General features: G+C 40.8%; 1 protein-coding gene and 1 long non-coding RNA gene across 2 annotated transcripts; both read right to left on the bottom strand.

Moving 5' to 3' along the window:
• Nucleotides 1-1,807: 1,807 nt before the first annotated feature.
• Nucleotides 1,808-9,274, bottom strand: LOC141902003 (uncharacterized). The gene is made up of 8 exons (XM_074789627.1): nucleotides 8,278-9,274; nucleotides 7,252-7,563; nucleotides 6,720-6,846; nucleotides 6,091-6,227; nucleotides 5,059-5,193; nucleotides 4,513-4,674; nucleotides 3,755-3,949; nucleotides 1,808-3,026 (listed from the first exon to the last, which is right to left on the bottom strand). Exons 1-8 carry the CDS (start codon nucleotides 9,259-9,261, stop codon nucleotides 2,838-2,840), a joined length of 2,241 nt encoding a protein of 746 aa, XP_074645728.1. The 5' UTR covers nucleotides 9,262-9,274; the 3' UTR covers nucleotides 1,808-2,837.
• Nucleotides 9,275-9,805: 531 nt separating this feature from the next.
• Nucleotides 9,806-12,238, bottom strand: LOC141902837 (uncharacterized). The gene is made up of 3 exons (XR_012618955.1): nucleotides 12,102-12,238; nucleotides 11,009-11,083; nucleotides 9,806-9,879 (listed from the first exon to the last, which is right to left on the bottom strand). It is a non-coding gene; the product is annotated as an uncharacterized LOC141902837 (long non-coding RNA).
• Nucleotides 12,239-12,807: the final 569 nt, after the last annotated feature.

The raw sequence follows: 12,807 nt of genomic DNA, 5'->3' as shown, positions 1-12,807 counted from the left end.
TGCTTAGATCGTTGAGAAGATAAGACAATCAGTCTCTGTTTGCGGTGAAGTATGAATTCTACTGAGATGCCGATTGGTCTACCTTACAACTACATGGTTTTAATGTCTTTGATGAACAAGTCTGGAAGCCAGCGTCCACCTTCGGTGGTTATTCTGATTATCTTGTTGCCGTTGGGAGCTTTTGGAAATTCAGCAACTTTTTTTATTATGATAAGTCGCAGATTCCGCAATTTATCTTACGCTAACTATCTTATCGTTTTGTCTCTCAGTGACTTAATTTTCTCTATCAATCTGTCATTTATGCCTATTTTACAGTTAGTTCTCTATAACTTAAACGCCAGCCCAAGCGGTGTGATGATGAATTCACTGATAAGTTGTCAAATCTACGAATCTCTAATGGAATCGATAGCTTCTTATAGTTCATGGTTAATAGTAACTATATCTCTAGAACGTGCGGCAGTTGTGCTCTTCCCGTTCACATCTCGTTTGATATGTACACCTAGATTCGCCCGATGCGCAATAGTCGTTATTTTGGTAATGAACACATCGGTAATTGGTATTTACCCAGCAGTAACTATGAAATTCTCTAACCATTTCCTCGGATGTTATTATGATTTATTGGACCAATTCATATATTTCATCATCTTCGTTGTATACGTTTACATTCTACCTTTAACGTTGATTATTTCATCGAATACTGTTATAATCGTTCAGTTATTCAGAGGTTCAAAAATGGTGTCGTCTGACAAGACAACTACTGAATCAAAACGTACAATAAAAATGCTTGTGACAGTTTCGTTCGCATTTGCTATCTTTACACTTCCAACTGTCATTGCTGTATTTTTACCAATCGCATTTTTTTTAAACATTTTCAATCAATTTTTGTCGTGTAAATTTTTACATATACGTATCTTTTACTAGGACGAGATATTCGTGAATATTTCTGTGCAAAAATTGCCTGTACGTATTTAACATGGATTAAATTGGTTAGTTATCACGATGCTTTGTTACCATGAAAATACGTGGACATTTTCGAAAATGAACCTTCATTCCTTTATCCCAACAACGTATCTTACCACGATTAAAATAATTTATGTTTCAAATCTTCAAAAGTAACATCGAATTCCGTTGCCGCTTTTATTCGAAATGGAAATACTCTTCGCATTTCAAATACGTGACACTTCCAAAAAATTACAGAAATTGCTTAACATGCGTGTCCACATATGGAAAAGACGTAAATTCTATATAAAAAACAATATCACATTTTTAGATTTCAAGGTTTTTCTTACAAATGTTGTCATTGGTCTCCACTTCAGGGCTGGGTTTCATAGGTGAAATGTAGAAACAACAATAATACCCAGGAAAACTTTGACAGTTATAATTTTCTGGTCTCCTGAAGTTCGTTGTAACAAGGTTCTACGGTAATTTCGTACTCACTACTGGATATAACAGTGAACTATCGGTTATAACGAACAGATTTTCTGGTCTCCTGAAGTTCGTTGTAACGAGGTTCCACTGTTATTTCATCCCGGATGTTACAGTGAACTATCGGTTATAACGAACAGATTTTCTCGTCTCCTGCTGAATTTAGTAATAACGAGGTTCCAGTCATTTCATGGATACATCAATTTGGTAAACGAACAGATTTTTCAGTGCCCTGTAGTTTCTCGAGTCCTGAGGCTCCATTTCCACAATTTTCCGCCATCAATTGAATTGTAATACTTGCCCTTATTCCATTGCTCAAAAATAACAAACACAGCAACACGTAAAATTGCTAATGAAAATTGTTATCTATTTATTTTTCCAGTCTTGTATACATATAAATTTTGATAAAGCCAAACACAAAACAGGATAAAAACAACATAAAATACTAATTGATATTCCTTGCACAAATACCAGGTACACGAGCTGATTCATATTCTAAGTTTTCACAACCAGTCGCCACATTTGTCGCCTAAATGTGAACCTACACTTAAACTAAGTGAAAATAATATTCGATTTGATGAGAAGTTCAAGTCAAAGTCTGTTACAACGCCATCATTTCTAATACCAGTCTCCGCTAAACGCTGACACTTTTCTAAGAACAAATAAACGCGAATCTAATTCGAATTCAATCATGAGTCAAATCCGATCAAATAACGTCTTACTTGGTCCTGACAGTGGCATTATAACCGAATGTGACTTGATACCTCGATTGAAAAGTGAATTACGCGTCGTTTTGAGACTTTCATGCACTCCCAACTCAATGGACTCCCGAATCTACGGTTGAATATGAGTTTTAAAGAGTCCAATTTCTCGAAATAACTACGGATCCAACCATACCCATATGGGCAAAACGCTGCCAGGGCAAACTTCGCTTGTCGGAGTTAGTCGACTATATCTGCATAACTACGCGAAACCGAATGTCATAAGTCTAGGAATTATGATCCAAAAAAAGTCGATCACGGGATCGAGCACAGTCGCTGTAGTTTGGCCGACACTATGTGATATGCGTTACGACCGAACTATAGTGACCACTAGTCGACTAACAACGAAAATCAAAGCTTGCCCCGGGGGTCCAGTTTCGTGAACAAGTTAACCGTTTTCGACTGAATAGTACAATAACCACACTCATACATGGTGAGCGGATAATAAGATGACCTGACGATGATCTCTAGGGTGAGATCGAAACGTGTATTCTAGATTTTCGATTTCTTGAATACCGGTAAATAAATTCACGATTTTAAAATTCTTCAGATTTTTTGACTGAAACTTTTTCGGTACCAACTGGACCCCGAGCTTACTCCAAGGATCTCGCTAACCCCCCCAACACCTCTTAAACCCTAGTCGCGGATATTTCAAGGGTAGAACTCATCGATTGCCGTATTGAGTTGTTGTTCTAACTGCGAGAACTCCGCCGAATTCTCGTCGAGTTTATAAATTCCGCGTTTGTTACTTTCGCCGCCGTTCAGTATGAACGCGAAATCCGTCTGCACCAACCGACCGCGGTCGACGCGCAAATCTACAACTTCCACATAATCATTAGCCTAAAAAAAAAACAAACAAACTCAATCTGAATAATGTATTATCGTGATGAACAAATCTTCAATTTGTAAAATGCTTTGAATCCAGTAATCAAAGCAGTGTTACTAAGATGCATTGGCAACCGCCCCCTTTTCATAATCTGCAATTATGCGCACTCCGCAAGAAATACATCAAAATTCATAAACTTTCTCGTCAAAAGACCACCGAATAATTTTTTGATAGCCATATTTTTCATACTTCAAGGACCCCATTTCCGAACATTCTGTTGATGCCCTTGAGTTTCAGGAACCAGTTCCATAGCCATGACACGAGTCCAAAGTGGTCTTAAAGCAAATCGGAAGGCTTCCAGGGCAAGTTGCATAGTCATCGTTTATTTAGATTTAAGACCAGTATAAGACCAAATTAGTTCTATAGCTAATCTAACAACTTCAGGCAAGTCTTCCGATTTAAAAGGCCACTTTTGGACATAAGTCATGACTGAACAATCTGAGCCCTGATGCTGTTTGAACGCCTATAGAAACCAAATAGTTAGAACGGTTATAGAACCAAAATGAGTTTCATGCTGTTACCGGTAGATTGGCTACAGGCTTAGAATGAAGATGAGATTAGTGGTTGGTGGGCAAAACCCGTAAACCTGCTAAAAATGCCTCGAATGATCGAATTTTTCCTATTTAAAAAATTGCTGTATAAGGAGGTTGACTGCATACGGTACATTTATAAAAACACTTACTTTAATTTTGGCTAAATCTTTACAATGTTCGTCGAATATTAGAACGTCTACGCTTAAATCCTGAGAAATAATCACTAGATCGTCGTCGCATTGAATGTCTCGATATCTCTGACAGCTAGCGGCTTGCGGTAACCTCGTACCGTCCCAGATTCTCAACACAGACTTCACCGGATTCAAATGTAGACATCCGATTACCTTCGATAGACAAAATATCAATTATTCTTAAAAGAGAAGGTGGTTTATCGAATGCATCTTCCGTAACACGGATTTGAACCTGATGGCATCTTGATGGCATCCTAAGACTCTACCACGTTCCTTCCTCACGAGGGTTAGAACCTGATGGCATCATGAGACTCCGAGATCATGATGCATTGATTCCTCCCTCACAGGAATTTAGATCATGATGCATTGATTCCTCCCTCACATGAATTTAGATCATGATGCATTGATTCCTCCCTCACAGGAATTCAGATCATGATGCATTGATTCCTCCCTCACAGGAATTTAGATCATGATGCATTGATTCCTCCCTCACAGGAATTTAGATCATGATTCATTGATTCCTCCCTCACAGGAATTTAGATCATGATGCATTGATTCCTTTCACACAAGAATTTGAACCTGATGGAATCGTAAGATTCTGCTACATTCCTCCCTCACAGGGATTTGAACCTGATGGCATCGTCAGACTCTGCCACTTTCCTCCCTCGCAGAGAGGGATTTGAACCTGATGGCATTGTGAAACCTTTGAAAATTACCTGGCAAAGTAGATTAACATGATTTCCATGCTGGACTTGTGAGATCGTTTTCCTGTTTTGTTTTTGTGCTGTATTTGAAGTCTGGGCAGCAGTTAATGATGTATTCAGACTTGGTTTACTGACAAGTTTCACTGTTTTCATCCAATTCTTCAATTCAACAACCTAAACATAAAATATCAATTACTTCAATTCATAATGATGTCGTCCCACACCGAAGCTCCATTTTTGGTTTCCTTATTCCAGTAACACAGTTGTGTGGGCCTAATTTGAAACTTCTTCAACAGTTGTGTGCGTTTAATTGGACTTTGGACCCTCCAGTGTGGGTTTAAGGGGTTCGTTCGTGGGAATTTTAATTGACTGACGATGCCCTTGCTTAAGTAGCATCCATTTTCTTCGTTTGCATGGGTTTAATTTGACGCTGAACTCAGAGATTCACAATTGTGTGGGTTTAATTTGACGCTGAACTCAGATTCACAATTGTGTGGGTTTAATTTGCCTTTGGACTCACTGAGACTGGACTTTGATATGACTCCCGGAAGTGCTTACCCGTGTTTCATCAGCAGACGACCACGTGAAATTATTCGACGTCGATGACGGATCCAGTGCAGGATCGTCGTGGAAGACAAGACAACTGAATCCCGGACAACTCTGACCCTGTATTTCATCCAGATATTCGACTATCTGAAACATCGGAGAAATGGAGAGTTATATCGAGAAACAGAGATATCAGCCGTAAATATTTGGAGCCAATGATACACACTTCATAGAGGTGGGAATTGAGGGAAGGAAAAGAGGAAGTAAGCCAGGAGAGAGGAAGGAGAGAGGAAGGTAGGAGATGAAGTAGGGAGAGGAAGTAGATGAAGTAGGGAGCGAGGAAAGAGAGGAAGGCAAGGGACGAAGGAGGGAGAGATGGATGGAGAGGAAGGCACAAGGCCAAGGAGGGAGAGATGGATGGAGAGGAAGGAGATGAAGTAAGGAGCGAGGAAGGCAAGAGACGCAGGGAGAGATGGATGGAGAGGAAGGCAGGAGACGAAGGTGGGAGTGATGAATGGAGAGGAAGGCACAAGGCCAAGGAAGGAGAGATGGATGGAGAGGAAGGCAGGAGACGAAGGACTGGAGGGAGAGATGGATGGGGAGGAAGGCAGGAGACGAAGGACTGGAGGGAGAGATGGATGGGGAGGAAGGCAAGAGACGCAGGAGGGAGAGATGGATGGAGAGGAAGGCAGGAGACGAAGGTGGGAGAGATGGATGGAGAGGAAGGCAAGAGACGAAGGTGGGAGTGATGGATGGAGAGGAAGGCACAAGGCCAAGGAAGGAGAGATGGATGGAGAGGAAGGCACAAGGCCAAAGAGGGAGAGATGGATGCTTAGGAAGGCAAGAGGAGGGATAGGAAGAAGGGGAGCGAGGAAGGAGCGGAAGGCAGGATAGGAAGGACAGTAACCCGAAGAGACAACATAGTTGATATTCTCCCACCATATTTTGAAATCTTCACTAAGATTCATCATTTGGTCGAGAGAGCGAATTCTAAGTATTCGTATTTTTTTCACTACTAACAAATTTGATTAATGAATATTTCACCTTGAGTCGGTGCAGTCGCACCGTGTCGCCGACAGCTTCAATCCGAGGCAACGAATCCTCGTCGTGAATGAACAGACGACATTTCAACGAATCGGGATGAATCGATTCATCGATGATATTCATATTCACGACCCAATCTATAAAACAAAAACATGCGATTAACAGTAATATATGTTACAAAATTAGGCTATTACAAATAATACAAGCGTCCCTACAATTTCATGGAAGTGTCTGCATCTCTTTGATATCCTAATTACAGTAAACTTCTCCTGAACTGGTATTATTTATCTAAGTAAACCATAAATTCCGAAGTTTTGTAAGCAAATCTTTATCGCTTACACTACCTAAACTTGCTTTCTATTCTAATTCAATAATTGGGTTTGAAAAGAAAAATCCTGGTCCCAACTGTATCAATTCATGCATAGTTCATTGTACAACTACTTACAACTCTTATTGCCTGTTTCTCAAAATTGAAGGAGTGAGTTTCAGGCATTTCGTTCAAATCAAAGGAGTTTTAAGTAACATGTTTTTCTTTTTTATGTTAAGCAGAATCGTTGGGCCATTAAGAATTACTGCTTACTGGATCTTATGGACAGCACTGGAGTCTAGAAGAGGATTAATGTATTTACCTGATCCACGTGATTTGAACGGAGGCGCGAAATTGGAAACGACCGCGTGACAACAAACGCGTTTGTTCACGTTTTCAGCTTTCTTTATCTCTTTCAATTTCAGGTAGTTGTAAACGACTGATTTTTTCTACAAAAAAGCAGGCACGAAATGACTTCTAAACCTTTCAGTGCTCACTAACTCATAACCATTCATACCCTTAACTACTGGTGTTAATTTGAAAATTTTGAAAAATTCCACCCCAGTGTGTTGAGTAATAGGAATACCACTACAGCGTATCTACACTGCAGTGCAGTGTATCATTAGTTACTAATATTTCACTTTCATATTTCAAGTTCGACACATGCTGCCATAGTCCAAGAGATAAAAGCCAATTTACAAATTAAATCAACACACCACGATGCGGTGTACTAGCCAAGTCCATCAACAATTATACACCGCACGGTGTAGACGTACTGTAAGGGTTAGCCATTTAATTGTTAAATCACGTTTTCCTATTGTTTTCTAATTTCTCTAGATCTCGGTGATAATTACCTTTTTGGAGGTGTTAGTTTTTTTCTTGCTGTCGCGCTCGGTCGTTAGCTCGGTTGCATTTGCAGCCGAACTATTCAACGGTAACAACATATTTTTACCGACTACGTTGATCGCGCCTTCGTCGTCGTCGGTCTCCCGACGAGACCGACGTATCGGGATTATATCCACTAATCTTTTCGTTGATGCTGCTGCTCTTTTCGTTGACGCTGTTGCTGCCGGTTTATTACTACAACTCGCAAGGCTAGTTTTAGCGAAAGGTTGACTATCGAAAAACTCCATTTCCGTTTCACTGCTGCTGCTGCTGGTCGATGGCTGCAAAAAGATATGAACAGTTCTATGAATTGAATTATCTGATGTAGAGTTAAAAACGTGAATTCAATTGGTACAAAACAAGGCGTCCAAGGACACCATGCCCACTTGGAAAGTGGTTTGAAATGCTTAAGAATCTGAAGATGCGCCCCCTGGTGAACATTCACAGAAACAACTTGAAAGTTACCATAATCATAGAACATGCCATGAGCTAAAATTTTGCTTGGTAACAAGATATGCCTCACTACCAAATAAGGAAATACTCTAAGTCATTTTGCTTTTTAATGCCCCCTGGTGACCATACACAAAAACCAATGAAATTAAAACTAATCACAATCATAGAACATGTCATGAGCAGCTCATGAGCTACAACTAGCGGTTCAGGGACACCATGCCCATTTGGGAAGGGTCACCTAACAATTTCAATATTCAATGCCCCCTTGGTGAGTGCATATGGAAACCAATGATCCTGAAACTAGCCACAATCCTATAAGAACGTCATGAGTTACGTCCAACAATTTTGCAATTGAAATTGTAAAAAAGTATGCATAGATCCCCGATATGAATGAAAATACCACGTAATTTCACCAAATATGTTATGCTTACTATCGTGGCCATTCTTACAAAAGATTGTGCAGATTTTCAAACCCCTCAAGTGACACATTTAGATAGTATCTTCACACGTAGTAGAAAGCGTTCTATGTGGATATCACATACCTGCGGATGTAACTCGGCCGCGGTCGCGGATTGATCAGTGGACGATTTTGCAATGTTCAACGTGATTCGAGATCCTCGCGGAAGCGCGGCGGTACAGTCGGTAACAGATCGAGCAGCAGTACATGTTACAGGCTGGCAAGCGCTAAAAGTTATCGTGCCAGCAGTTTTACAGATTACAGGCCGACCAGTTTTACAGTCTACGAGTCGACTAGATTTACACGTAACAGGTCGATGCGCACTGCAGGTTTCAAGCCGTGGTATACTACAGATTACAGGCTGACCAGCGCTACAAGTACCGGTCCCAGCTGATTTACTGATAACAGGTCGACCAGCGCTGTTAATTCCAGTCCCGGTAGTTTTACAGGTTACAGGCTGACCAGCGCTACAGGGAACGCGCCGAATAATATTCGGCGGGTATTTTTGAGACAGTTCCACGCCCCCGGCGTCGACACCCTCGCCGCTGCTGGTGTCCGATTTAGTCTCCATCGGCCGCGGAGAATCGAACGAAGACAGCGCGGTCGCGTACGATTCCGCGCCGCTGCTGCTGTCCGATTTCTCACTGGTTGCGACGACGCGCCTCGACGCGCCTGCCAAGCGACCGTTCGTTTTCACCGGCGGCGGTCTCGTGAAACCCTTACGATAGCGAACGCTTCGTCGGTCGTTCGATCGTAAATGTTTTCCGTTGATTTTACAAACGGGCGACGGCGGCCCGCTTACCCACTCCGTACTGTTCAGTATCTCCGAAATATACAGCGCGTCCTTTATCTTCTTTTTTGTCTTATCGTTCGGCGGCTGTTCGCGACTACGGCGGACCACTCTCCCGGGAGACGCCGCCCACGGTTTGAAATTAGTCAAACGAATATTCGCGTGCACCTCTGCCGCGGGGGAACTAGAACTCTCCGTCGCCGGGGAACTAGAACTCTCCTCCGTCGCCGGTGAACTAGAACACTCCTCCAACGTGGGTGAACTAGAACCCTCTTCCATGAAGTTTCCGCAATCTTCTATCGTTTCGTTTAAATTGGCGTTAAAAAGATTTCTCGTAACCTGATTTACGAACGGCATCGCTGAATCGTCGGAACGAGAGATCGGAATCGAACTCGGCGTGACTCCACCGACGTTAGCCGGAATACGCGTCACCGGACTTAAATTCGTCAGCACCGAATCATCGAGAAACGACGACGGACTCGAATTCGGTACGTGTCCATCGCGAATACGTGCAACCGGACTTAAAATTGGCGTCGTCGAATCATCAAAACGAGGAACCGGACTCGAACTCGGCACATGTCCATCGCGAATACGTGCATCGGGACTCAAATTCATCGGAATCGAATCATCGAAATCAGGCACGGCATCATCAGTAATATGCGTAACCGGACTCGAATTCAGTGTCGTCGTGTCATCAAAATGAGGAACTGGACTCGATCTCGGTACGGCGGGCGTCGATAACCGTACACGCGAACTACGACATCGGTTTTTGGTCGCTGACACCAACTCGTCGAAAACGTCGGAGCTCGCGTATGAATAATTAAGCACCGAAGTGTCATTAATTTTCGGAAAAGCGTAGTTCAAAACGTCCTTCAAATTCATGTTCGCCAAACAAACCTGCAGATGAATCAAGTTGAGAATCACAATAATATCCGACAATGAATAAAAATCACACAATATAAATGAATGAATCTAAACAGTTGAATTAGAAATATTTTAGTCTGATGAAGTCTGGTTGCGACCACACCCGATAAATTTTTAAATAAAGTTTTTTAGATTCATACATTCATATTGTGGGATTTTTACTCAAACTTTAAGATTTATTATTATGTACAACAGAACAGCTTAGAGTAAACTCGACGTAAATTGAGCATCGTTTTTGTTTTTAACACGTCGCATTCGCTCGATTTGAAATGCACAATGCACACATCTCAAAATTTCGATATTTGCTTCAATTAGAATAACTTCTGGAATTGGGCGGGGAGTCGGAGACCTGCAGCGGATTGATGACGAGTGCCGAACTATCGATTAATGCTCTAGGAACCCGTTCTCAAGGCAGTTTAGATGCAAGCATTTGTCAGGAGCTCGAAACTATCGCCATTCAAATTTGAATATTGTACGCAGTAGATCTAATATCGTCTCTTTTTAGATAATGTTAGTATTTTAGATTTATTTTGTTTATCAAGTCTATTAGAGTTTAATAGGTTTGTCACGTGTAATTTTTTCAATTTTTTTGTTTATTTAACAGTTGCGATCAAAACACACTTGCGAGAACTTATCTTTTTCCGTGGTCCCTCATCGGAAAATCAATAGTTCCAGCTTTATCATGTGTCTAATCTAAGGGTGGGGCAATGGGGGGGGGAGAGGGGGGGGGATGAGGTGATGGTAGAAAGAATTAGAGTTATTCTAATTGACGCAACTACCATATCAAAATTTCGAGGTGCTCCCGAATTGGAACGTTTTTGAAAACCGATGCAACGATGTATCGTTCGCACCTTAATTGCGTTTAATTCCTTTCCAAAACGGCAATTAATTCGCGTTTTAAGTGTAGGCTAAACGAAGCGGAAAAAAAAATGCAAATGATTTTTTGCTGGTTTTGCACATAGTTGGGTTTTCGTAAAACTGTTCAAACGCGACCGTTTTAAGCTCAAACAGTTTCATAAAACTGGACCCCACCAACAACAACAACCGAACAATTCCAAAGAATTGATTAAGCTTTGTAATTTCTTTCAGAACTTTCTATTACCTTTGGCACGGAAGAGCCGGAAAGAACGTACTGGTTTTCAAAAGATTCATTGTCATCAGCTGCCATATTATCATACTGAAAATAGATATTATAAACACTTGAAGGGAGCGTTGAATACTGCCACTATATATCCAAACTAGTCTTCGCCTGGTCTAGGTGATAGTAGCCTGATTGGAGATCTGAAAAACAAAACTTCATTCTAACTAAGGTCTACTATCTTTTACTTGCGTTAATGGACCTCGTTTCCCCTAGATCTCACACAGGAGTGGAAAAAGCTGAGACCATTTAGGCCTATAGGAAATTCATTCTTCCAGTTATTCTTCATTTTAGTATTAGAAGTGAGCCGATAGAATCCGGTGTGAATTTTACAATCATAAACGCGTGATCAATCAATTTTCTACTTAAATTTTTGTTTCATCAATGTAATGGGGTTCTGGTAATGCTACTGTGGCAAGTGAGGATTCTGCCAGGTTCGCTAGTGCCACTGGTGGGTTACCACACTTCAATTCCTTCTATACTTCAACTAAATCAACCGATTTTTCTCAATATCACAATCAATATTCAGTGAAATCTATACCAAACACTGAACGAGAAAGTGAATCTAATCTACCGGCTGACTTGTTTGATAATTTTCGGATTTAGAAGCGGCTAAAAATCAAGTTCATATTTCATTGAAAATGAACTGATTTTCACTACGAATAACCCGATGTTTTGTGGCACCATCTGGTGAGTGCCGTAACCCCATTTAAGCAGATCTATTCTCTAAGCTAAGTATAGGAAAGAGATAAAAAAGATAATATGATTTCAAGTGTTAAAATCGATAAGGGATAAATAAATATGTTATATTTCATGTCATGTCCTCGTTTTTTTTCGCTGGATTGTCTCTGTCCCGGCGCTATGGATCGCTAATTTTCGTTTCCCCGTCCCTGTGTAGTGTAGGGCGTTCCTTCATTGACTGGTGCATCAGCAGAGAGAAGGTCCAAGGGCAAGGCCAAGCCAATCAAAACCAAGGCCAGGAAGAAGGCAGGGCCCAGGTTTCGTACACCATTTTCTAAATCACATATGCTAAGATATTGCTTCAAATCCAAACTACCTTAATGATTGACGTTACGAGGTTCACAACACCAGTTTATCGGCGGCCGAACACTACTTTAATATCGTTTGTTGTTCGTGAATTTAAGGGGAAAATCTGATTTCAAATTTGTTTAATTTATTGGCTCCACCATGGGTTAAATTTCGCGCGTGCGTAAGCAATATTTTCTATAGACACCGAATTATTTTGGTAACAATTAATCTGTATTCTTATGACCCTTTAAATGTATATTTGATTAACATGAAATGCCTGAACATATTAGATATATCAAATGGAAAATTAAGATATTTAAATCCAACTCAATTCAATAAAGCTTTATTGTAGCGTAACGTCTTTGATAGGAATAGGATTCGACTAACGTTATAGGTCTACATTCTGTAGGATCTAAAACAATAATCAAGCATATTAAGGGTATACGCATTGGCGGTGAAATAAAAATGAGCAGAAAAAATATTTGCAACATAGACTGGTTGCCGGTCTCAAAAGGAAAAACAATTTTCAAACAACATTCCATCTTCACCGGTCAAGGGATTCGAACCCACTACGCTAAAGCTGTACCCCGCTGGTGGAAGCGAGTTCGGGAGTGATACCGGACCTTGAACTTGAACTTGAACTTATATTTATTGCGCCGTATATAACATTTATACATAGGATAAGACATGCAATAAATTTACAGGACAAAACATTAAAGAATGACATTAAATAG

The sequence above is a fragment of the Tubulanus polymorphus genome, chromosome 3 (genome assembly GCF_964204645.1).
Source record: "Tubulanus polymorphus chromosome 3, tnTubPoly1.2, whole genome shotgun sequence".
Taxonomy (NCBI): domain Eukaryota; kingdom Metazoa; phylum Nemertea; class Palaeonemertea; order Tubulaniformes; family Tubulanidae; genus Tubulanus; species Tubulanus polymorphus.
Note: the sequence above shows the minus strand (reverse complement) of the source record. Positions and strands in the feature narration are given on the sequence as shown.